General features: G+C 49.8%; 2 protein-coding genes across 7 annotated transcripts in view; one reads left to right on the top strand and one right to left on the bottom strand.

Moving 5' to 3' along the window:
• Positions 1-9,344, top strand: part of RUSC2 (RUN and SH3 domain containing 2) — a 54,603-nt gene extending 45,259 nt beyond the window's left edge. For all 4 annotated transcript variants that reach the window (XM_045562874.1, XM_045562875.1, XM_045562876.1 and 1 more), the window contains exons 3-12: positions 3,004-3,645; positions 3,892-4,077; positions 4,245-4,385; positions 5,524-5,600; positions 5,811-5,985; positions 6,076-6,181; positions 7,007-7,053; positions 7,486-8,311; positions 8,405-8,542; positions 8,627-9,344. In XM_045562874.1, coding sequence (XP_045418830.1) covers positions 3,004-3,645; positions 3,892-4,077; positions 4,245-4,385; positions 5,524-5,600; positions 5,811-5,985; positions 6,076-6,181; positions 7,007-7,053; positions 7,486-8,311; positions 8,405-8,542; positions 8,627-8,828 — 2,540 coding nt within the window. In that variant the 3' untranslated portion in view covers positions 8,829-9,344. The remainder of the gene's footprint in view (positions 1-3,003; positions 3,646-3,891; positions 4,078-4,244; positions 4,386-5,523; positions 5,601-5,810; positions 5,986-6,075; positions 6,182-7,006; positions 7,054-7,485; positions 8,312-8,404; positions 8,543-8,626) is intronic.
• On the bottom strand, positions 9,279-11,394 carry FAM166B (family with sequence similarity 166 member B). Of its 3 annotated transcripts, none has more exons than XM_045562880.1 (6): positions 11,265-11,394; positions 10,656-10,879; positions 10,302-10,566; positions 10,074-10,125; positions 9,799-9,928; positions 9,279-9,520 (listed from the first exon to the last, which is right to left on the bottom strand). In XM_045562880.1, the coding sequence occupies exons 1-6, from the start codon at positions 11,324-11,326 to the stop codon at positions 9,432-9,434; spliced, it is 822 nt and encodes a 273-aa protein (XP_045418836.1). In that variant the 5' UTR covers positions 11,327-11,394; the 3' UTR covers positions 9,279-9,431. The 3 variants fall into 3 exon arrangements, with proteins under 3 accessions (XP_045418836.1, XP_045418834.1, XP_045418835.1); XM_045562878.1 differs by having other exon boundaries at positions 9,799-9,996; positions 10,352-10,566; XM_045562879.1 differs by having other exon boundaries at positions 9,430-9,520; positions 10,352-10,566.
• Between the last annotated feature and the right edge of the window lie 10,875 nt (positions 11,395-22,269).

The following is a 22,269-nucleotide window of genomic DNA, read 5'->3' as shown; positions in this document are numbered from 1 at the left end:
TCCAGTCTGGGAATGACAGGAAGAAGCAAGAAGCCTCTTTGGGATCCTGAGCAGCAGGATCCAGATTCAAAAGGATCTTAGCAGATCGGGAAAGAACAACACTAATAAAGCAGGGGCCAGTGTGAAGAAGTTTGACATGCAAGCCATACTCGGGTTGCTTCGGGATAGTTAATTCATTGCAAACTCAGAATGAGTCAGCAGTTTGGCAGGGCTTCCAAAAAGTTAAAATGACTGGATCCACGCACAGACTCCAGAAGGGAAGAGTGCCCTCCTCTGAGCCAGTGAGTGCTCACTGGCGGTCCGCTGAGTCCTGGGCACATTTCAAGAAGGAAGTGGGGCCATCTCACCTAGAGACGAGCAGACTCAGGTGAATATGGTCTCTGTCTCCAGTTTTCTCAAGGGCTGTCACGTAGAAAAGTGAGATACCTTGCCTGTATTCACTGAGGGTAGAGCTGAGACCCGTCCCCATGGTGGCCCCTTTCTTACCTGATTCCTCGGCTTCAAACCATATCCTGGGAACTTAGAGGGGATTTAATTTCTTAAAAAGAGTAGGAATACACGGTCTAATTCAGACATACTTTCTACAGAGGGGATAATAAAGCTATGGTGGAGATGACCTAATCTGATAGCCAGGGTCAGTTCAGCCTTGACAATTGATATTTAAAGAAGTGGAAAGGAAGGAGATGCTCCCGGTGGGAAACAGTGTGCCTACAGCTCGGGGTGGAGGAGTCAGTGAGGATGGCAGGTGTGGAAGTTTGGGGGAGCAGCCTAATTTGTGGCAGCTGTGGGCACCAAGCTCGCTGAGAAGATCAGACTTTATTCTGTATGCAGTAGGAACCACAGGAGATAAAATAAAATCGGTATTTCAGGAAGCTAGCTGATTTAAGTAAGAAGATTCTGGATGCAGTAAGACTGGCCTAAATCGAGAGTGACAATGGGGACTGAATCATTTTACAAATCTTTATTCAGTACCTACTATATACCAGGCTCTGTTCTAGGCGCTGGGGATACAGCAAAGAAAAATAAAAGATCTCACTTTTCTGGACTTCTTATGAGGAATAATAGGCAGTAAACACATTATAAAAAGATAATTTCTGGTAGTGCAAAATGCTAAAAAGAAAATGAAAGAGCGTAATGGGATGGAGAGCAATTTGCAGAGGGGCTCCCGTGGTCAGAGAACATCTTACTGAGGGGATGATGTTTGAGCTGATGCCTGAGCGGTGAGAAGATTCCAGGCAGAAGGAACAGCAGGTACAAGAAGGCCCGAGATGTTAATGAACTTGGCGTAAGGACGGAAAGAAGTATGGCCGGAGCACAGTGAGCAAGGGAGAGTGACAGAGGCTGTTCTCTAAGCGCAGCCTGGGGATGGCAGGAGGGTGCAGTTTGAAAATGGCCCCAGGAGTGATTCTGGAACACCCCCTAATGGGGTTGTGGTCCCCATCCCCTACCATGCTGAAAAGAAAAGATGAGGGATAGGAAGACCTGGCCTGATACTATTTCCTGTGTAGCATAACGTAAAAAGAACATTGGCTCCACAGTCAGACTCTGGCTTAGGCAGAATTCTAGCTCTGCCACTTCCTAGTTGTGTGACCTTGAGCAAATTACTTAATCTCTCAATTTCAAATCTCCCGATCTATCAAGAATACTAATTCCTGCCGCACACAGCTGGTGCGCAGCCCTGCTGGCAAGCCACAGCCCGGGTTTTAGGCCGTGGGAGTGCTTGTAGCGCCACCTGGTGTTCATTCTGATGTTTACAGTGCGCGCAGCGTTTTGGTAGAGGCGCAGCGCAGACTCAACACCGTCCCACCGTGCGTGGTCCTGGAATGTTGTGTTTGGTTCTGAGCCCCATGTTTTGAGGGACATTGACCTGAGGACTTGCTGAAAGAACAGAAGAAGCCCAGCCTTGGGGAACTCACCTCCGTGCAGAGGGAGCAGACATGGACTCTGTGGTTCCAATGATCATGAAAGAGTGTGTGTGGAGGGGAGGTGGCCAGGGATAACAAGGAGGCTGGCTGCGAGTAAGGAAATATTTTATTATGGCTAGATTTGCTTAAAAATGAAATGTGCTGGCAATGAGTGGAGACAGGGGATGATGAGCAAAATCTTGAAGTCAGTAACATCTTGACACTGAAAATCTGTGCCTCTGACTCCCAAGTCTTTAGGCCTTAGGAACAAAGATGGTGGCCCTGCCATGACAGAAGTGGAAGTATCAGGGAAAAAGGAGAAAGATGATGGAAGAGCTGTTTTGAAACAGCAAATAAGTGATAGCAGAGCCCTAAAGCAGAATGATCTAGAGACCAAGAGGAGGGTCAGGGCTAAAGCTGTGGGTTTGGGAGTCTGAGCTTAAGCTGTCCCAAGGAAAAAGTGTAAGATGAGATGTAAGAATTGAGCCTTAAGATATACACTTCTAGAGTCAAGAAAATGAAGAGGGGCAGGGCATGGTGGCTCATGCCTGTAATCAATCCTAGCACTCTGGGAGGCCAAGGTGGGAGGATCACTTGAGGTCAGGAGTTCAAAACCAGCCTGAGCAAAAGCAAGACCCTGTCTCTACTAAAAATAGAAAAATTAGCCAGGCATGGTGGCGCATGCCTGTAGTCCCAGCTACTCGGGAGGCTGAGGCAGAAGGACTGCTTGAGCCCAGGAGTTTGAGGTTGCTGTGAGCTAGGCTGATGCCATGGCACTCTAGCCTGGGCAACAGAACGAGATTCTGTCTCAAAAAGAAAAAAAAAAAAGGAAGAAAGAAGACAAAGAGGGACTGAACAGCAAAGAAGTACAAGATAGTTCAGTGTCATAAAAACAATAGGAAAAGTTTTACGAAAGAAAGCGAGAACAGTGTCCCATTCCACAAACTTGGATTACTTGCACTCCATTCAATTGCTACAACCCAGGTCCTGCCCATCTTTCCCCTTTTCCCAGCGGACACCATCTCCTATCTCTGCTTCTGTGTTTTCTGTCGTGGGTTTCATTGTCTGACTGACTCCTTCTCCATCCCTGTTGCTCCAGGGGGTGGTGCTGAGAGCCGACCAGTCCTTCGCTACAGCAAGGAGCAGAGGCCAACCACGCTGCCCATCCAGCCCTTCGTGTTCCAGCACCACTTTCCCAAGCAGCTGGCCAAGTCCCGGGCCCTCCACAGTCTTTCCCAGCTCTATAGCCTCTCGGGCTGCAGCCGTACACAGCAGCCTGCCCCACTGGCTGCTCCTGCTGCTCAAGTCCCAGCCCCAGCTCCCTCAGGGGAGCCACAGGCATCTACCCCTCGAACCACTGGCAGAGGTGCCAGGAAAGCTGGGCCAGAGCCAGAGACCTCACGGCCATCACCCCTGGGCAGCTACTCCCCCATCCGTACTGCTGGCCCCTTTGGGCCCAGCACTGACTCTTCTGCCTCCACTTCGTGCTCCCCTCCCCCAGAGCAGGCCAAAGCCCCAGAGAACCTACCCCCATGGAGCCACTCCTGTCCTCCAGCTGTCCAGCCTGCCATTTCCCAGCAGCCACAAAAGGAGGATCAGAAGATGCTGACCTTGGCTGAGTACCGACTCCATGGAATAGGAAGCTTGCCGCCTCTGGGCTCCTGGAGATCTGGCTTCAGCAGAGCCGAGAGCCTGGCCCAGGGAGGTGGTGAGGGCGGCATGGCGTCCAGGCCTAGTAATGGTATGAGCTTCACCACCCCACCCCCACCCAAGTACTCCTACCTCCCCTTTGAATCGTTTCTTATACTCCAGCCTGGGGTCAGAGGTTAAGATGTCTGCATCTCCTTCCCCAGCATCTGGGGATAATATCCACACACTCCCAACCCTACCGTTTCACATGGGCCCATTGGGTGTCATATCCACCCAAATGCTGTCTCCTGCTAACTCTTTCCTGTCTGTCTCTTCTGCTGACCTGTTCCACTTCCAGCCAACCACCTATCCCCTCAAGCCCTCAAGTGGCGGGAATACAGGAGGAAGAACCCACTAGGTCCACCTGGTTTGTCAGGGAGCCTAGACCGAAGGCCACAGGAAGCTCGGCTGGCCCGAAGAAACCCCATCTTTGAGTTCCCTGGCTCCCTCAGTGCTGCCAGCCATCTGAACTGCCGGCTGAATGGTATGCGGGCCAGGTTTCCAGTACACCCAGAGCAGGCCCTGCCACGGCTGGGAGGGCTAGAGAAGGGGTCAGTCCCAGAGGAACATGTCTGCGAGAGGAGGAGGCACTGGGGTGAGCTGCGACTCGGAGTGAGAATGGCTCAGGGTTGATTTTTCTCTTCTTTCCAGGTCAAGTAGTGAAGCCGTTACTACTGACCTGCCCTGACTTCCAGGACCCCTTTTCCTTGACTGAGAAGCCTCCAGCTGAGTTTTGTCTGTCCCCAGATGGCAACTCAGAAGCCATCTCCATTGACCTGCTTCAGAAAAAAGGTGCTTATAACGCCCAGTTTAAGCCTGGGGTTCTGCTGTCACTACCTGTTCACGCCTGTTGTCCTACTGTCTAGCCCTCCGCACTAGTTCCCTGCCTTACAGCGCCAAGTGCTGGGAGGCAGTGGCAGAGCACAGGTGCTGGGGCAAGAGGTAGAAGTCTGCGAACTGTGTATTGTGTGTGCGAGTGAGCAAGTGTCATCTATCACAGTGGCTTACGAGTCGGGCTCCAGTCCCTTCCCTCAGTGAGCTAAGTCCAGTGACGGAGGCGGCCACATAAGGAACAAATGCCCGAGCGCTCGGAGGGGCGGAGGGGCGGCTGAAGGCACTGGAGGGCCTGGCCACTTGGGTGAGCATGTTGGTGACATCTACTAAGATGAGGGCTGAAAGAACCACTCTATTTAGCAAATAAGCAACCACTGAACTAAGCAATTTCAGCGAGGTGGTGGGGAGAGAATTGAGCATAATTGTGAGCTGAAGGGGAGGAGCCTGTGCAAAGGGAGAAAAGCGAAGGTGAAGGTCCTTGCAGAGACAGTGGGAGATTCAGAGCTTAGAGGGAAGAACCTGGGCCCAGAGAGGAACGGCCACCTTCCTCCAAAAGGTGAAGGGAGCAAGAGGGCAGGACGGCGAGGAGGTGTAGATATGATACTGTTGTGCGTTTTGCAGGGAGGGGGAAGTTGAAGGAATTCATGATCAGGCATCTGTTCTCTGTGTGAAGTAGAACCAAGGGCTAGAGTCGCGGGTAAAGGTTTGGACGGCAGCTTGGGGGTGTAGCAGATGCTGTCAAGGCACATGTCAAAGAATCACCCTTGTCTGGCACTGGGGTGAGCAACTTGGGTTTTCTTCAGGTCAGTGTCCTGGTTTCTCAGAGTGGAGAAATCCAGGATCAGTCCACTGGGGCTGGGAACTGAGAAAGTTGAGGGTCTTGGCAATGGTATTGCTGATTTGGGTCCACGCTTGGGCATAAAGACAGGAAGGGCTTTGGAACTCGGCAGAAACAGAAAGGGCCAGGCCTGGACGTTTGGAGGAGACGCGTGTGCAAGTGCAGGGACTGAGAGTAAGCGTGGGAACCCTTCCCCATTCCCACTGAGTTGGCCAGGGACTTGCTCAGGGACCTGTCACATCAAATTCTTCCTTTCAGGGCTGGTAAAAGCGGTTAACACCGCTGTGGACCTCATCGTGGCCCATTTTGGCACAAGCCGGGATCCTGGGGTGAAGGTAGGCAGGAAAGCGTGGAGAGCCGAGCTCTGCCGAGCAGACCTCACCTGTTCTGCGCCAGCACCTCCCCTGCTCTCTTGCATGTAGAACCCGGGGTTGGGTGCCTGGGGATGGGGATGGCAAGAGGGAAGCATGAGGGTGGGCTGAGTGGTGTGTGGGCTCCGAGTCAGGCTTCGGGTGACCTCCTGCACTTCCCTACTGCGTCTTCAGGCAAAGCTGGGAAACAGTTCCGTGAGCCCCAACGTGGGCCACCTGGTTCTGAAGTACCTGTGCCCTGCGGTCCGGGCCTTGCTGGAGGATGGGCTCAAGGCCTTTGTACTAGATGTCATCATCGGGCAACGTAAGAACATGCCGTGGAGTGTGATTGAGGCTTCCACACAGCTAGGTAAGTGCTGGGTGGCAAGATGGGGACCCCAGGCTGAATTTAGGATTCCAGAAATTGGGTGTGTGATCTCCAACCCTGGCTTCCTCCCAGGCCCGTCCACCAAGGTCCTGCACGGCCTCTACAACAAAGTCAGCCAATTCCCAGAGCTCACCAGTCACACCATGCGCTTCAACGCCTTCATCCTCGGCCTGCTCAAGTGAGTGTGCGGAGCAGCAAGACGTCCTAAACCAGTGCTCCCCGACCTTTCTGGCATCAGGGACTGGTTTCATGCAAGACAGTTTTTCCATGGACAGGGGGTTGGAAGTAGCTCTGCAGCCCAATCCGTAACAGGCCACGGACAGGGGCTTGGGGACCATAGCCCTAAACAACCAGCCCTCTACCTGGGCTCTGTCTGCCTCCTGAGGAACCAGCTCCCTCAACGGAGACAGAAAGGGCAGACCTGCACGCTCTGAGGCCAGGGCTCAGGCTCACTCTCTCCCCACCTGGCTATGATCCCTCAGTAGGTCGCTGCTTTCCCGCTGCACCCATGACCCTCTGACACTCATCACCAACGTGGTCTTCTGCTTTTACAAATCTATAATCTGGCTTATTTGGAAATGAGATGGGTTTCTGAAGTTATCTGGACCTTGTAAACCCTGATCCTCTCAATTCCAGCACTGCTTCCCAATCCTGCTTGGCCCTAAGTCCACCTTGGGACCTTCCTCGTAGTATTAATTTTTTCTCAAGTGTAGGCCCAGGTCATCCCCTCTGGCCCTGAGCTGCCTGTCCCTTCACTCAGTAGCTGCCCTGACTCCATCCTAGGAGGAAGTGATTGGCTTGTGAATCACATGTTCACCTTCCCCACATCCCCACTGACTTTCTGGAATTACATTACATGAAATGAACCAGGAAGCATCCCTACCATAGAAGGAGCCATTCACCTGTACTTCCTCCCTGCATCTGACCCCCTGTCTCCGTCCTCTTTGTACCTTATTATCTGGCTGTATAATAAGACTCAGCTCTCTTCACTCTCTCCCTACAGCATCCGGTCCCTGGAGTTCTGGTTTAATCACCTCTATAACCACGAAGGTAATGCCCAGAACACTGCTCGGTCTCACAAACACAACATGGGCCAGACCTCAGAGGCTCAAAGGAGGAAGGAAGAGCTGTCTTTTCAGTTGCTGGCAGTGGGGAGGGAGGCCACACAAGCTTTCATCCTCAGAACTTTGAGCTTCTGTTTGAGTGAGAGCCTGGAGTCAGGAGGATGCTCAAGCAATCTGGAAGTCAGGGTGGCCAGGAACCCCAACACCTCTTCCACTAAACTCAAAGCCACCACCTGGGGTTGTGGAGTTAATGCACTGCACAACAACAGGAGGCATCGTTTACATTGTAGTGCATCTAAGTTGCCCAGTACACAGCCTGTGCAGCTGTACAGTGGCTCTGCCCAAGTTGTCTTTCAAAGTCCCCTCAGGCCAGGCTCTGCTTCTCTGTGTGGATCAGTGCCTCTCTGTTTCCCCCTAGATATCATCCAGACCCACTACCAGCCCTGGGGCTTCCTGAGTGCAGCTCATACTGTGTGCCCTGGCCTCTTCGAGGAGCTGCTGCTGCTGCTACAGCCCCTGGCCCTCCTGCCCTTCAGCCTCGACTTGCTGTTCCAGCACCGGCTGCTGCAAAGTGGGCAGCAGCAGCGGCAGCACAAGGAACTGCTGCGGGTGTCCCAGGACCTGCTGCTGTCTGCCCACTCGACACTGCAGTTGGCCCGGGCCCGGGGCCAGGAGGGCCCTGGAGACATGGACAGGGCAGCCCATGGGGAGCGGGTGAAGGGTGTGGGTGCCCCAGAAGGTGGAGAAGAGGAAGAGGAGACAGAAGAGGTGGCAGAGGCAGCTGGGGGCTCAGGACGTGGCAGGTGGGCCCGCAGTGGGCAGGCTGGCTGGTGGTACCAGCTCATGCAGAGCTCCCAGGTCTACATCGATGGCTCCACTGAGGCTTCTAGGTTCCCTCGTGGCAGCAGCAACAGCAGCAGTGGCAGCAGCAGTGAGAAAAAGAAAGGGGCAGGAGGCGGGGGGCCTCCCCAGGCTCCACCACCCCGAGAGGGAGTTGTGGAGGGGGCTGAGGCCTGCCCTGCCCCAGAGGAGGCCCTGAGCCGGGAGAGGGGCTGGCCCTTCTGGATGGGGAGCCCCCCTGACTCTGTGCTGGCTGAGTTGAGGCGCAGTCGGGAGAGGGAGGGGCCCGCTGCCCCACCAGCAGAAAATGAGGAAGGGGCCTCAGACTCTTCACCTGGAGGCATCAAGTGGGGACACCTCTTTGGCTCCCGAAAAGCTCAGCGGGAGGCCCGGCCCACAAACAGGTGAGAGCCTGCCCATGGTGAGGATGGAGGGAGTGGGGAGCCGGGTCTAAGCCAGAACATGGGCAGAGCCAGAGCCCCCCTGCTGTCCCCTAGGCTCCCCTCAAACTGGCTGAGCCTGGACAAGTCCATGTTCCAGCTAGTAGCACAGACGATGGGTGCCCTGCGGGAGCCAGAGCCCAAGGACAGCCTGCAGGAGCCTCACTCTCCAGCCCTGCATTCCAAGCCTCCGTGGTGAGCCTGGGGAGATGGAAGGACTGTGGGGCTGGGTTTGGCTTTTGATGGGGTTTCTCTGACCTCCTTGTGTTGTCTCCCCAGCGAGGTGCAGGCACTGTGCCACCATCTGGCCACAGGCCCTGGACAGCTGAGCTTCCACAAGGGAGATATCCTACGGGTGCTGGGGCCAGCCGGAGGAGACTGGCTGCGCTGCAGCCGCGGCCCTGACTCTGGCCTGGTGCCTCTGGCCTATGTGACATTGACCCCAACTCCAAGCCCAACCCCTGGAAGCAGCCAAAACTGAGACCCTGTGCATGCTGGTGGCCTCGGACCCTCACAACCCCCAGACTCAGAGCCTGAGAGCCTTTCCCAAGCCCTCTGGCTTGGCCACAGAGAGTAGACTGAGCGCTGGGGCCACATATCCCTGTGCTGGCGCCTGCTCCCTGTGCTCAGTATTAATTCTCCCCCCTAACTGTCCTGGTGACCTCGTCCACACCTCCACCCAGGAAAGGAGGGAAGGGACGCAGCACTGGGCTTCCAGGATTTCCCCGGCCCATCTGGGCCAGCCCTTTCATGGGTGTAGACGAGCAAGTCCCTATGGGGGGATGTGGCCCAGAAGGCCATCTGTGGGGTTCCCTAGGCCAGGTGGAGATGAGGATGGGTAACAGTATTGGGGCCAGATCCCTAAGCCCCCCAGCTGTAAATAGGCTGTGGCCAGTGCCTGGTCGTCAGAAGTGGGAGGAGGAGCCCAGGCTTCTGTTTATGTATGTATTTATTTATTTATTACACCTATTAATAAAAAAGGTGCTCAGCCTCCAAACCATCTTCTCGTTGTGCCCCCCCCATCCTTCCAGAAGGATGGCTGGGATAGGATGAAGAGGGAAAGAAGAGCTTGAAGTCCAGGAGCCTAAGCCAGGAGCTGCTTCTGGAAGGTGCTGAGGCCTAGAGTATCATGGGTGAGATGCCCAAATGTGTGGCCAAACTGGAACTTATACCCTGTGTGGCCAAGAGAGGCTGTCATGTGTAGCCAGTGGCATGGGAAAACCATTTAATTCTCAGCCAATCGGCCAGACCCTCCAAACTGCCCTCTGAAATCTGGTCCTAACTCCCCACTGTGAGCTTCCTCAGTTTCCTTTTCTGCTAATGAGAAAGCTGAACCACATGATGTGCAGTACTCCCATTTCTATTAGTTCCAACCCCCCAAACCACCTCCACCCATTCCACACCCACACAAGCACCCCAGCCCCCAAAGCCTCCCTGGGGGCCATTCCCACCTGGCACATAGCCCCCGTAGTTAGGTACGAGCCCCAGCCTCTGCCGGTAGATCCTGGGAAGTGGGGGGAGGTGTTTGGGATCCTTCTGGGCTCCGCCCTGTGAGTCCTTCTGCCCAAATTCCCGCAGCGCCTGGTTGGTGAGCACAGGAAAGCTGGAGCCGAAGAGGAAGCGGGCACGGGGCACGTAGCCAGTGAAGCCTGCGGGGGATGGGGACACTGAGCCAAGACATCCCGGGGCCTCCCCAACCCTTTGGTCGTCACCCACCTCTTCTCACCTGACATGAAGAATTTCTGAGGGTCTCCGTCATCCATGGAGTAGGGGGACGCCTGTGAGATAGTTGATAAAAGAAAAATAAGGCTATCCAGTTCAGCCCGTCTGCTGTAACCCCAGCTCCCAAGGAGGTGGAGCTGATGGTCAAGCCCACATGCCCATACCCATAGCCACATTCCCCATGGCCACCTCAGGCCTGGACACAGAGGCAAGGCTCCCCACCTCCGCCCGCTGCACTCCCCACCTCCAGCCACTGCGCCCCCCCAGCCTCCTTGCTCTCACTTGGTCCACCTCCTCCAGCACTGCCTCCTTCTCCTCCTCCAGCTCTAGCCCCGGCTTTGACTCTTGCTCTTTCTCCAAGTCTTTTTCTCCCTTGGCCTCCTTGGGCAGCTCTTGGCTCCCTTGCCCCCCATACAGCTGGGTAAAATCATTCAGAGCCTCAGCCCAGACCTGGCTGCAGTTCTTGGCAAAGATGAACTGTGCCCGGGGTATGAAACCTGGGCAGGCAGGGGGCAAGGAAGATTTCTGTTAGAATTTGGAACACATGTTCTGGGATGGGGGCGCCTGTTCATACCTGTGTACAAACCTGTGTACCCAGGGATCACGCAGGAGCTGAGCCTTTCGTGCCCACGCCTGAGCCGTAGGCTCCCCCTGGGAACTTCAGGAGATCTTGGAGGCCGGATGGGAGGCAGAAGTGTGCGATGGGCAGGGGGCCAGGCTAGACCAGGAGGGCCTCGAAGTAGCTGGCCAGTCACCTGCCCGTAGGTCTGGCCCATGCTGAACCGAAGTAGTGGGCAGTGTCCAGTGTACCTGTAGCATAGGACTCACCACTCACCTCCAGAATCCCCCATCCCCAGGGCCAGAACAGACCAGGAGCCCTGATCTTTCTGGACTCAGCTGTTACATATATTTGGAGCAGGCGTTTCTAAGTTCTCTGCCTGGGCTGTCTATCCTTCCTGTCCCTGTTCCCCTGTTCCCATGGAGAAGACAACACAAAGCTTCATGGCAGATCTGGCTGTCACCATTCCCTGGCTTTTCGTTTTGCATGCAGCACCATAGAGCCCCCAACCCTGGGCCCCCCAAACCAATGCATCTGCTTGGCCCCAATGTCTAGGTGGCATACTCCTACATCCCTCTATCCCTATAATCCTATTCCCAGCAGCAAGCAGGGGGTTGCTCCGGGTAGAAGTCTTACCCTGGGATGTAATGAGGGTTCTGAGATTTGAGCCCAGGTATGAAGGTGCTGGCCACAGCCATGGGAACTCAGGCAGTTCCTTTTGTTTCCCTTTGAGCCGGGGCTCTCGGCTGTGTGTACTGTGTCCAGGGCTGTGGGGCCGGAGGAAGGGGCGGGGCTGAGTGGGAGGGGCACTAGTGTGAGGGCTGCCAGGGCCAAGGCCTGCCCAGCGGGAGAGCAGGGGCTCACTGGCCCGTCTGCCCCAGAACAAATGCCATCCTGCCACCCGGAGCAGGGAAGAGGCTGAGGAGTGCAGCTTCCCCAAGCCCGGAGCAAGGGAGCCCCGAGGTGGGAGGTGGCCGGCCATTCAGCTCCATCTCAGAAACTACCCTTCCCTCCTGCACACCCTCCAAGCACCTGCCCGGGAGACGGGCTGTTGTACTCTTTGTGAGCCTTGGGGAAGGGGATGCAGTTCCTGGGGAAAGAGGGTCTCCGAGGGGAGCCTGAGCCCAGAGGGGAGGTGATAAGGGACAGGTGATAGAGAAAAAAGGAACCTAGAGACCTCTAGGCAGTAATGTTAGGTTTATTTGCAAAAATATAACTTAAGAATAATTTGTTGAGTACCTGGTATATCTGAATCATCCAGTCAACAAACAGGCCACGCTGCGCTAGATACACTCCATGGTGGCAGGATGTGCACTGACGTGGGAGTCGGAAAAGCTGAGTTCCACGTGCCTTTGGACAAGTCTGACCCCACTGTCCTCTAAAATGCAGATACTACTGCTCACCTTGCTCCTGCTGTGAGGCTCAAATTAATGTATGCAAATGTGTTGTGTAATTATGAAAACCATGAATCGAGAATGGTGGTGTAGGGGAGAGGTCAGGCAGTCACAGGCTCATAATAGCTTGAGACCTTGAGCCTAACCTCCCTAAACTATACCATGAAGGTTAAAATAACCTAAGCTACCATGGTCTATAAGGATCAAGGAAGCTAGTACGTGTGAAAGAACTTATCCCCGCACCTAGCACACAGCTGCTAAAACTTAATTTCCTCCCTTAGTGTCTATGTTGTCTCTAAGCTTCTAACACGTAAGAGAGATCAATGAACGATGACAAATCCAGTGGATACAGGGAGTCTTCCTGTGGGAGTTCAGGGCAGGGAGGTGACAGGAGGAGAAAGTTGGGGCAAGGGGTAAGACTTGGGGCAAGGGATAAGACTTTCTTAACAAATTAGAATTTGTTAAGAAAACGATTCATACTGTAAGAGAAGACAAAGTACAGGAAAATGAGATCTGAGAGAGAGGGGAGAGCATGACTAAAACCCAGCCCTGGGCCAGGCACGGTGGTGCATGCCTGTAGTTCCAGCTATCTGTGAGGCTGAGGTAGGAGAATCGCGTGACATTTAAGCCGGGGAGTTTGTGTCCAGCCTGGGCAACACAGCAAGACCCCGTCTCAAAACAACCCCAAAAAACAGTTCTAGGGCTGAGTCAGGGCCCAGCTGGCCCACCTTTCTGAGGCAGAGCCCTGCTCTTCTCCCTGCCCCCACCCTGTGACAGTGCCGACACCGACCAGGCCCGGCACTGGCATCTCAGGGGAATTGCACAAGAGCACTGGGCCCCAAGGAACACATTTCATGTTCCCCACTGTTCTGCCAAGGACGGCCTTGGTATGTGTCATTTAGAATTAGAGTTGTAGGGGACATGCCTCACAGCTCAGGAAACAGGCTAGTGTGAGGGTGGGAGCTGAGTGGAACGCCCAGAACAGCAGTAGTATATCAAGCTGACAGACTTTGCATCTGTGACAGACACCACTGGTTGCGCAGCTGATACATGGTCCTTATCCCCACGTCCCTTCTTCCTAATTTTATTCCTCCAACCAGCCAGAAACTTCAGGGAGCCTTGGGGAGCCAGCCCAGGAATGAGTCTGGATTAGTCTGAGCCCATGCTAGTGGTCCTCTTCTCCTTGCCAGTGGTTGCTTAGGCCTGGGTGGCCAGTGTTGGACGTGGCAGTGGAGAAAAATGTTTAACTGGAGATTGCACCATCTATAAAATGAAAGTCCAGTTAGGAAAGACATGACAGCACCCCCTCCACACAGCCTGCTGGGCCCGCAGGACAGCAGGCTGCAGCTTTCTGTTCTGTCTTTGATCCTGACCAGGAACTGCTGTAAAATTTCATACAGATCCCAGATAAATCACTTCATTGTTAAGTCAAACCAGGGCAACATAAATCCCCTCTGTAAGGATGAGTAAAAAGAGAAAATCATGAGACCTTTGAAAAAATTCCTCAAATCAAGAGACCACCAAAATTTCAACAAGAAGTGAAAAGAATAAACTCCAAAAGATTCCATGCAACACAAAACCATTTTTAGTTTAAAAAAAAAAATAGGCTAGGTGCGATGGCTCAGGCCTGGCAGGTGCGGTGGCCTGTAATCCTAGCACTCTGGGAGGCCAGGACAGGAGGATCGCTTGAGCTCAGGAGTTTGATGCCAGCCTGGGCAACGTGGTGAGTTGTGGGGGGCAAAAAAAAATGGGGCGGGGCAAAGAAAAACTTGCAATTACACACCATCATTTACAAATAAATATCAAATGAGAATTCAACCAAAGCTGGATTCAGAGGCAGTTTTTAGCCTCAGCTGCATACTGGCATCATGATTAACACACGCTTGATCCTGGCTCCATCACTTACGAGCTGTACAGCTTTGGGCAAATTAGTAAACCTCTTCGTGTCTGTTTTCCTCCCATCCATAAAATGGGAATGGTACTAGTGTAAGGATTAACTGAAATGGAGCATGTAAAGCAGGATAGTTGCTAGCACCTGATAAACTGTTAGTATTATTATTAAACACGTGTTCTAATGGAAGCTGCTTTCCTACAAGAAACAATTGTGTACTTTGGCTGGCCCACTTAGAGAAAAAGGGCCAAGAGTGGAAGGAATAGAAGATAGCTTACGGATGAATAGATTTCAAGGAATAGATTTCCAAGGAAGGAACTGTATACCCTGCTGTGCGGCTAGGCCTCACGGAAAGGAACTGGGAACTTGAAAGCAGACAGGCGCTAATGCTGCTGTGTTCATTCTCACCCTGGGGCCATGTGCTCTCTGTGTGTCTGCTCAAGTCTTTGTCTCTGTCTGTCTGTCTCCCCTCTCCCCCCTTCCCAGATGGACTTGTCAGTAGTATCATGGTTTCTACTCCCTCACAATCTCGGTGTGCTCGTCAGGAAATCCCTGCGCCCCCTTCCCTACCATCTCTCCAACAGTGATCTCTTCAGCAGAGTGTGCTTCAGAATTGCTTAGGGTGATTTTTCAAAATTTCCATGCCTAACCTTTTCTAGGTTATTGTGGGAATAGGGCTCTGTCATCTATATTTTTAAATCTTTTTAATTTGGGGGGCGGAAATCAAACCTATAGAAAATTTGCAAGAAAAATACAAACTTTACCTAGATTTGCCAGCTGGTAATATTTTTCAACTGAGAATTATCGTCTTCCATGTGCCCAGGAAGGAAGGAGACACAAGCGAGCGGCAGCATCTACACCACACTCATCTCTCTCCAGGCTGGCCTCACAGCCACCCTGACCCAGCAGCTGTGCCTCGGGAGGGAGGACAGCATGTGCGCAGACCGTGGTGGCTTCAGCAGGACAGGCTGTGGACAGCCAGGCAGGCAAACAGGTCTAGAACCAACTAGCCAATAAATAAATTAACTAGCTAATAACTAGCAGTCAATTCAAGAAGCTAGAAGAGGATCATAAAGCTAAAGAAAACGAGAAATTTATGAAGCTAATGACAGAAACCAATAAATCAGAAAACAGAAAAACAATTGAACTGAGTATTATAAGAGCTGTTTGACATGACAACAAAATAAGCAAAGTGCTGGCAAAGCTAGCTAAGAGGAAGACTATGCAAACCCCCTGATAGCAGGTTAGGGGCTAACAACAGGCACACAGGAATTTCTTAATTATAAAAGAATATTAAGTTAGGCCGGACGCGGTGGCTCACGCCTGTAATCCTAGCCCTCTGGGAGGCCGAGGCAGGTGGATCGCTCAAGGTCAGGAGTTCGAGACCAGCCTGAGCGAGACCCCGTCTCTACTAAAAATAGAAATAAAAATTATCTGGACAACTAAAAATATATACAGAAAAAATTAGCCGGGCATGGTGGCGCATGCTTGTAGTCCCAGCTACTTGGGAGGCTGAGGCAGTAGGATCGCTTAAGCCCAGGAGTTTGAGGTTGCTGTGAGCTAGGCTGACGCCACGGCACTCACTCTAGCCTGGGCAACAAAGTGAGCCTCTGTCTCAAAAAAAAAAAAAAAAGAATACTAAGTTAAACTCTAAATAAACTAGAAAACCTCAATGAGATTTAATATTGTCTAGGAAAAATCAATCCAAAATGACATAGAACTCTCTAATGAAATAACCATAGAAATAATTGAAAAAGTGGTCAAATAGGCCCCCTACCAAAAGACCCATATTCCACTTAATTTACAATGTTAGTATGAACTTCATTCAAGACCTAACAAACCTCACACAAGTTGCAGGCGTGAAAAATCCTAATAAAATATCAACCCAGTGATAGCAACTAGCAGGCTGCCCTCTTTCCTCCAATCCACAGCAGATACCACCACAGCCCTCTTTCTGAGATCTTCCAAGACTCTGCCAGACACCATGTTTTGAGGGATTCCTGCTGGAGGCTCGGGATGAGGGGAGTGCTGGCAAACCTCTTTATCTCCCTTGAAATGATCATCAGCTCAGTAAGGGCAGATACCACGTTTATCTGCCTTGTTTGCAATTGTATCCCCAGCATCAAGCACAGGTGTCTGGCACAAAGTGTGAACTACACAAATCTATCCATATTGTAAAAGAATAATAATATACACTAAGACTAGTAGGCTTTATTGCTAAATTACAACAATTGACTTAGAAAATCTATTAATTCAATTAACATATGAATAAACCAAAGGAAATAAAAGCCATTTGATCGCCCTGACAGATAATGGAAAATTACATTTTTTAAATTTTTTTATCAGAGACAAGGTTTCATTCTGTCACCTAGGCTAGAGTGCAGTGGCAAGATCATAACTCACTGTAGCCTCGAACTCCTGGGCTCAAGCAGTCCTCCCACCTTAGCCTCCTGAGTGGCTGGGACTAAAGGCATGTGCCACCAGGCCCAGCTAATTTTTAAAAAAAATTTTGAGGAGACAGAGTCTCAGTATGTTACCCAGGCTTGTCTCAAACCCCTGGCCTCAAGCAATCCTCCTGCCCCAGCTTCCCAAAACTCTGGGATTACATGCATGAGCCACTGCATCCGGTGAAAAATATTTTATAAAATTAAATACCCACTGTGATTTAAAAAAAAAACGGACTTTTAGAAAATCAGGAATAGAAACATGATAAAGAATATTTGAAATGAATAGCTGATACCAAACTACATCCAGGAGAAACAACAGAGCCAAGATTGGCAAATAGACCTTATCTGTTGTAGCGAATCCAGTTAACTGTAGTCACCTGTGGAAATGTTACTGGGAGGTTTCTGAAATAGAGTCGTGGCTTAGCAGGAAGAAGTACTAAGAAGGAGTAACTGCCTTGGGCATCAGATGGATTCTAGCATCTGATAGTCCTTCACTTTGTAAAAGTCAGAACCAAGACAAGAATGATCACTATCACCTTTATTATTCAACATTATTCTAGACAATGCATAAAATAAAAATAATGAATAAGAACTATAAATACTGGAAAGGAAGAAATAATTTATCATCTGCCTAGCTACAAAAGCCTGAGAACCAACTGAAAAACAATGAGAACTAATGAAAGTACTTTAAGATGGCTTATTACATGAAAAATATAGTCAAATATCAATAGCTTTATTAGCCAGCATTACCAGCTGGGTGACACATTGGAGCACTTCCACTTCCAGCATTGTGGAAGAACAGGTGTTCAGAGGATTATCTACAGCAATCAACTTTATGTTACATACGTCATTGAGGTGCTGCTGGAATTAACACAGAGCAGTCTTCAAGAATATACCTTCCTCTCAAAAACAACACAAAACAAAAACAGTAATATGATGTGAACTGATGCTGGAGGGACAAGTGGCATGGAGAAGGACTATTCTGACAGCGCCCCTTGCTTGGTGGCATGATACCAATAAATGTGTGCTGAGGCCAATTTATCCCCAATGGGTGATAGCAGTCACATCATGAGAGTGGCAGACTGACTCGCTTTCATTTTAGGGAAGGGAGAAAACATGGCAATTGTCATCTCCTTTAGCCCTGGGACTTGACAACCGCCTCTCCTAAAGAGCAGTAACAGGGAGTGGACGGAATCTTAGGCCATGGCTGAGGTGGGATAGCTGAAGCTGAAGCTGGGATTCCTATGCTAAGTTATAATGCTCAAAAGGGGATGGCGGGGTGGGTGCAGTGGCTCACGACTGTAATCCTAGCACTCTGGGAGGCTGAGGTGGGAGGATTGTTTGAGCTCAGGAGTTCGAGACCAGCCTGAGCAAGAGTCAGACCCTGCCTCTACTAAAAATAGAAAGAAATTAGGTGGACAGCTAAAAATATATAGAAAAAATTAGCCAGACGTGGTGGCGCATGCCTGTAGTCCCAGCTACTCGGGAGGCTGAGGCAGAAGGATCACTTGAGCCAAGGAGTTTGAGGTTGCTGTGAGCTAGGCTGACACCACAGTACCCTAGCCTGGGCAACAGAGTGAGACTCTGTCTCAAAAAACAAACAGAAAAAAAAAAAACATTACTTTCCATTATAGTGAACTAGTTAGCTTTACTAACAGTCTTACTGAAACTGAAAATGCTGATAAAATAGCCTATAAAATATTTATTAAGTATTTCATAAAATATCATAAAATATTTTCAAATGCATAGATGAGCTTTTAAGAAGTAGGGGACAGGCCCGGGCACGGTGGCTCACGCCTGTAATCCTAGCACTCTGGGAGGCTGAGGCAGGTGGATCGCTTGAGATCAGGAGTTCGAGACCAGCCTGAGCAAGAGAGAGAGACCCCGTCTCTACTAAAAATAGAAAGAAATTATATGGATGGCTAAAAATATATATAGAAAAAATTAGCCAGGCATGGTGGCGCATGCCTGTAGTCCCAGCTACTTGGGAGGCTGAGGCAGGAGGATTGCTCGAGCCCAGGAGTTTGAGGTTGCTGTGAGCTAGGCCGACGCCACTGCACTCTAGCCAGGGCAAAAGAGCGAGACTCTGTCTCAAAAAAAAAAAAAAAGAAGTAGGGGACAGCATAGATGAAACTAGAGCATATTAGTGAAATAAACCACACATGGAAGAACAAATATTACACAATGCCACTTATATGAGGAATCTAAAATAGTCAGACTCATAGAAGCAGAGAGTAGTATGATGACTACCATTTCAGTTATGCAAGATGACAAGTCCCGGAGATCTACTGTAGAATGCAGTGCCTGTAGTTAACAATACAGGGTGTCCCAAAAGTCTCCATACAAAGGAAAAATTTTGTAAAATTTTGTAATTAACATTTTGTAAATAAAGGTACATCTAGCTACAATTTCCCATTTTCCCTATGTATGGTGACTTTTGGGACACACTGTATTATACCGTATACTTAAAAATTTGCTAAGAGGGTAGATCTTTTTTTCCCATTATGCTCTCCTAAGACACTAATAAAGAGGGTAGCTCCTATATTAAATGTTCTTATAACTAAATACATAAATAAGTAAATAAATCAGGCAGGAGGAGACTTTTGGAGGTGATGTATATATCCATGGCATTGATTGTAGTGTTGGTTTCATGGGTGTATACATACGTACCTCCACATTCATCAAATTGTATACACTAAATATGTACTGTAAGTCCCCAGTTAACATCATCAATAGGTTTTTGTAAACTGCAACTTAAAGCAAAACAACATACAATGAGTCCGTTTTACCATACATGGGGAGAACATGCAAACTCCACATAGAGATTGGCCCTGGCCAGATTTGATTTTTTTTTCTTATCCAATGTTGAATGAAACGATGTTATTCAAGGACCTGCTATATAGCTTTTTGTATGTCACCTATAACTCAATAAAGTGGTTTTAAAAAAATAGAAAATCAATAGAGGCCAAAACTAGGCAAAGAATATAAGCCAGTTTTGCCTTAATGATGTTTGCCAAGCCACATGAACTTGAGGTTCATTTTCACAGGCTCATGAAGTACAGAGAAAAGGCAACAAAACTCAGTGACCACCCAAGGTGGAGCATCTAGTAGAAAACTTTTCCTGCACAAAACTGGCATGATTATAGATCTACCCCTTAGTCTTAAGGTGAACTAAAAATTAACCTGCCCCTCGTCCCCTTCCTCAGGGGACTATAGGGAAAGTTGCCTATCTCAAAATGTGGTACCAAATGGAGAAGGGGGCATATCTATACCTTCCCTGAAAATTCATAATTACAAGCTGGTTCATTTATGATTGTGCATATGGAATCCACTCTACCTGAATAGTCTGAAATACTATCAAGATAAGATTTCAGTTTAAAGTAATCCTAAACTTCATGTACTCAGAGACATGGTAGTATAGTTTCATAGAAAATGACCTTGAGAGATAATGCTAACAATTTTGGAATGAAGTGTCATGATGCCAGCAATTTATTTTCAAATGGTACAATAAGATTATATTATATTTATATTATATTAGAGAGAGAGAACTAATATGACAAAATGTTAATAATGTTGGATCTGGAAGAAGGGTATACAGATGTTCATTGTGCATGCCTTCAACTTTTCTGCACATTTGAATTTTTTCATAACAAAGAGATTGGAAAGACTTTTGAGAAGAATGAGTAATCAACCACATTCATTTAACTGCTCTTCCTAAGGTCAAATAATCTTATATACATTGTACCCACACTGTGGTATCTAAATGCCATTTCCCACTAAAAGGGACCATTTCCAATGAATCACTGGAAAAAATAGCTGAAACCAGCTCTGGTCTAGATATGAACAAAATGAGACTGGAACATTTTATTATATTAGACAGCAAGAAAGCTGAAGGGTTGTGTCAAAAGGACTCAGGAGCCAACTTAAGTAAGTTCCCACTGGCCAAAATAGGACAATTTAAGCATCAAATATGGTAACAACTTGCAATGATTGAGAAAGTTATATGAGTTCACAATGGTATTAGAAGAAAACCTCATTGGTCAACTTTTAAAGATGCTAGGGAACCGAGTCCTTACTTTGAAAGCTAGTAAAATAAAAGGGAAACAATCAAGCATTTATCCTGCCTTTCCTATGAAATATATCTCTGGGTAACAAAGAGTTAATGTGGAAAAGTTTCTTTTATTTATAAAAGAATACTTCTTTTATAGAAGTAGTCTACCTAATAAACAAAAAAGGAATGATAGAATGAATATTTCCCCCCCATACTAATTGAACATTTCCTCTCCTCCCTCTTTATTCCCATCCTAATGCAGTCCCTCGTCCTCTCCTGATTGAACCACTGTCACAGACTCCTTCCTAATCAGCCTCCCTGCCTCCACACACCACCACAATGATCTTTCTGAAACAGGCTCCTGGCTCTTCAGCTTGGAATTATTATCACCAACTACTATGGTAATTCTCAAACTTGGGTAAAGGGTCAGAACCCAGTGTCAATTGAATTATCTGATATTATTAATACTTAAATAAAACGAGGCATAAATCCCTAGTGTTTATAGATCTTATACAACTATAGAAAGCAGATTCACAAATTAGATCGTTGTGATATTAACATTAATTTAATGTGATGAATGAGGGTGTTTTGCTGAGACCAAATGCTTCCGGAAAAATCAACATGATACACATGCCCCAGAGGGCTGATCTGAAATCCACTCTGGAAGGATTGCGAATGTCTCCCGTTCTTCTCTGTCCAAACTTGTGCGGTGCACCACGACAGCATCTGCCCTTCTCTTGACCCCAATGCATCATGTATTATTTAAGACGGTCTTTATTAGCCTCTGACAAGTTAAATAGCACTACTTGGCTACAATTCTCAAAAACCTGTGACAGGACTCCGTTTGAAGGCTGTCTCCCACGCGATGTGGACTCATATTTTTTTCTTCGCTTACCGCAGAGATAGAAATGCAGAACTTTAAAAACTGTAAAGTGAACTCAGCCTTGCTCCCTCCAGCTCGCTCAGCCTGTCTCTGCATCCGAGACCCATAGCTTTCACTCCTGCCGCCCTCCATGACGCCGCTAGGTGGCAGGCGGCTCGCGGACGCCTGAAACCGCTCGCTCGGGAGCCGACAGCCGGGATCCAGTGACGTCACCTAACACGGGCGATGATTGGCTATTTCTCCTGACCCAGGGGGAGGAACCAGCGGCAGACTCCGAAGCGCCGGGTACGGCAAGCGCACAGTGTCCTCAAGACTGTGCGTGCGCACCCAGGACCCCCGCGCCAACTTAAAGGAACCAGCTGCAGCCCCTCCTCCGACCTGAGGGGGCAGACCGGGTTCCTACATGACGGAGGGCGGAACCTGCTGAGAAGGGTCACACTGATATGGGCTGGGCTGCGCTGAGGGAGGAGTCACCTTGAGAGGTGGGGTCACAATCACTGGTGGAGTCACTCTGACAAGTGGGGTCTCACTGGGTGGGAGGAGCACACAGAGGAGGGGGTGCAGCACTGAGGGGTTCTGTACACACTGATGGTGGCAGTATCATACTAAGGAAAGGTCCCCGTGAAGGGCAGGAGTCTCACTGACCAAGAGTGGGGACTCGGGGGCAGGGGCGGGGAAGCGTTCTTTGAGGGGGCCGGATCCTGCTGAGGGGTGGGGTCTTGCGGAAGGAGGGGCTTCCCTGCAGGTGGAGGCTTCTCCTGAGGGCCATTCGGCCCAAGTAGTCAGAGGGAGGTCCGGGCTGGGTGGTCACTGGGCAGAGGCACTGGAATCTGAACTTTACTCGGCGGAGGCGGGATAGAGTGAGGAGTCGGGGCCAAGCCAGGGATGGGCCGGCCAAGGACTCGCTACAGCCCCGGGGTTTCATAACCAGCCGAGAAGGCAGAAGGAGTTAGGGAGTCCCGAGGTTTACGGTGT

This window comes from Lemur catta, chromosome 10 (genome assembly GCF_020740605.2).
Source record: "Lemur catta isolate mLemCat1 chromosome 10, mLemCat1.pri, whole genome shotgun sequence".
NCBI lineage: Eukaryota > Metazoa > Chordata > Mammalia > Primates > Lemuridae > Lemur > Lemur catta.
Note: the sequence above shows the minus strand (reverse complement) of the source record. Positions and strands in the feature narration are given on the sequence as shown.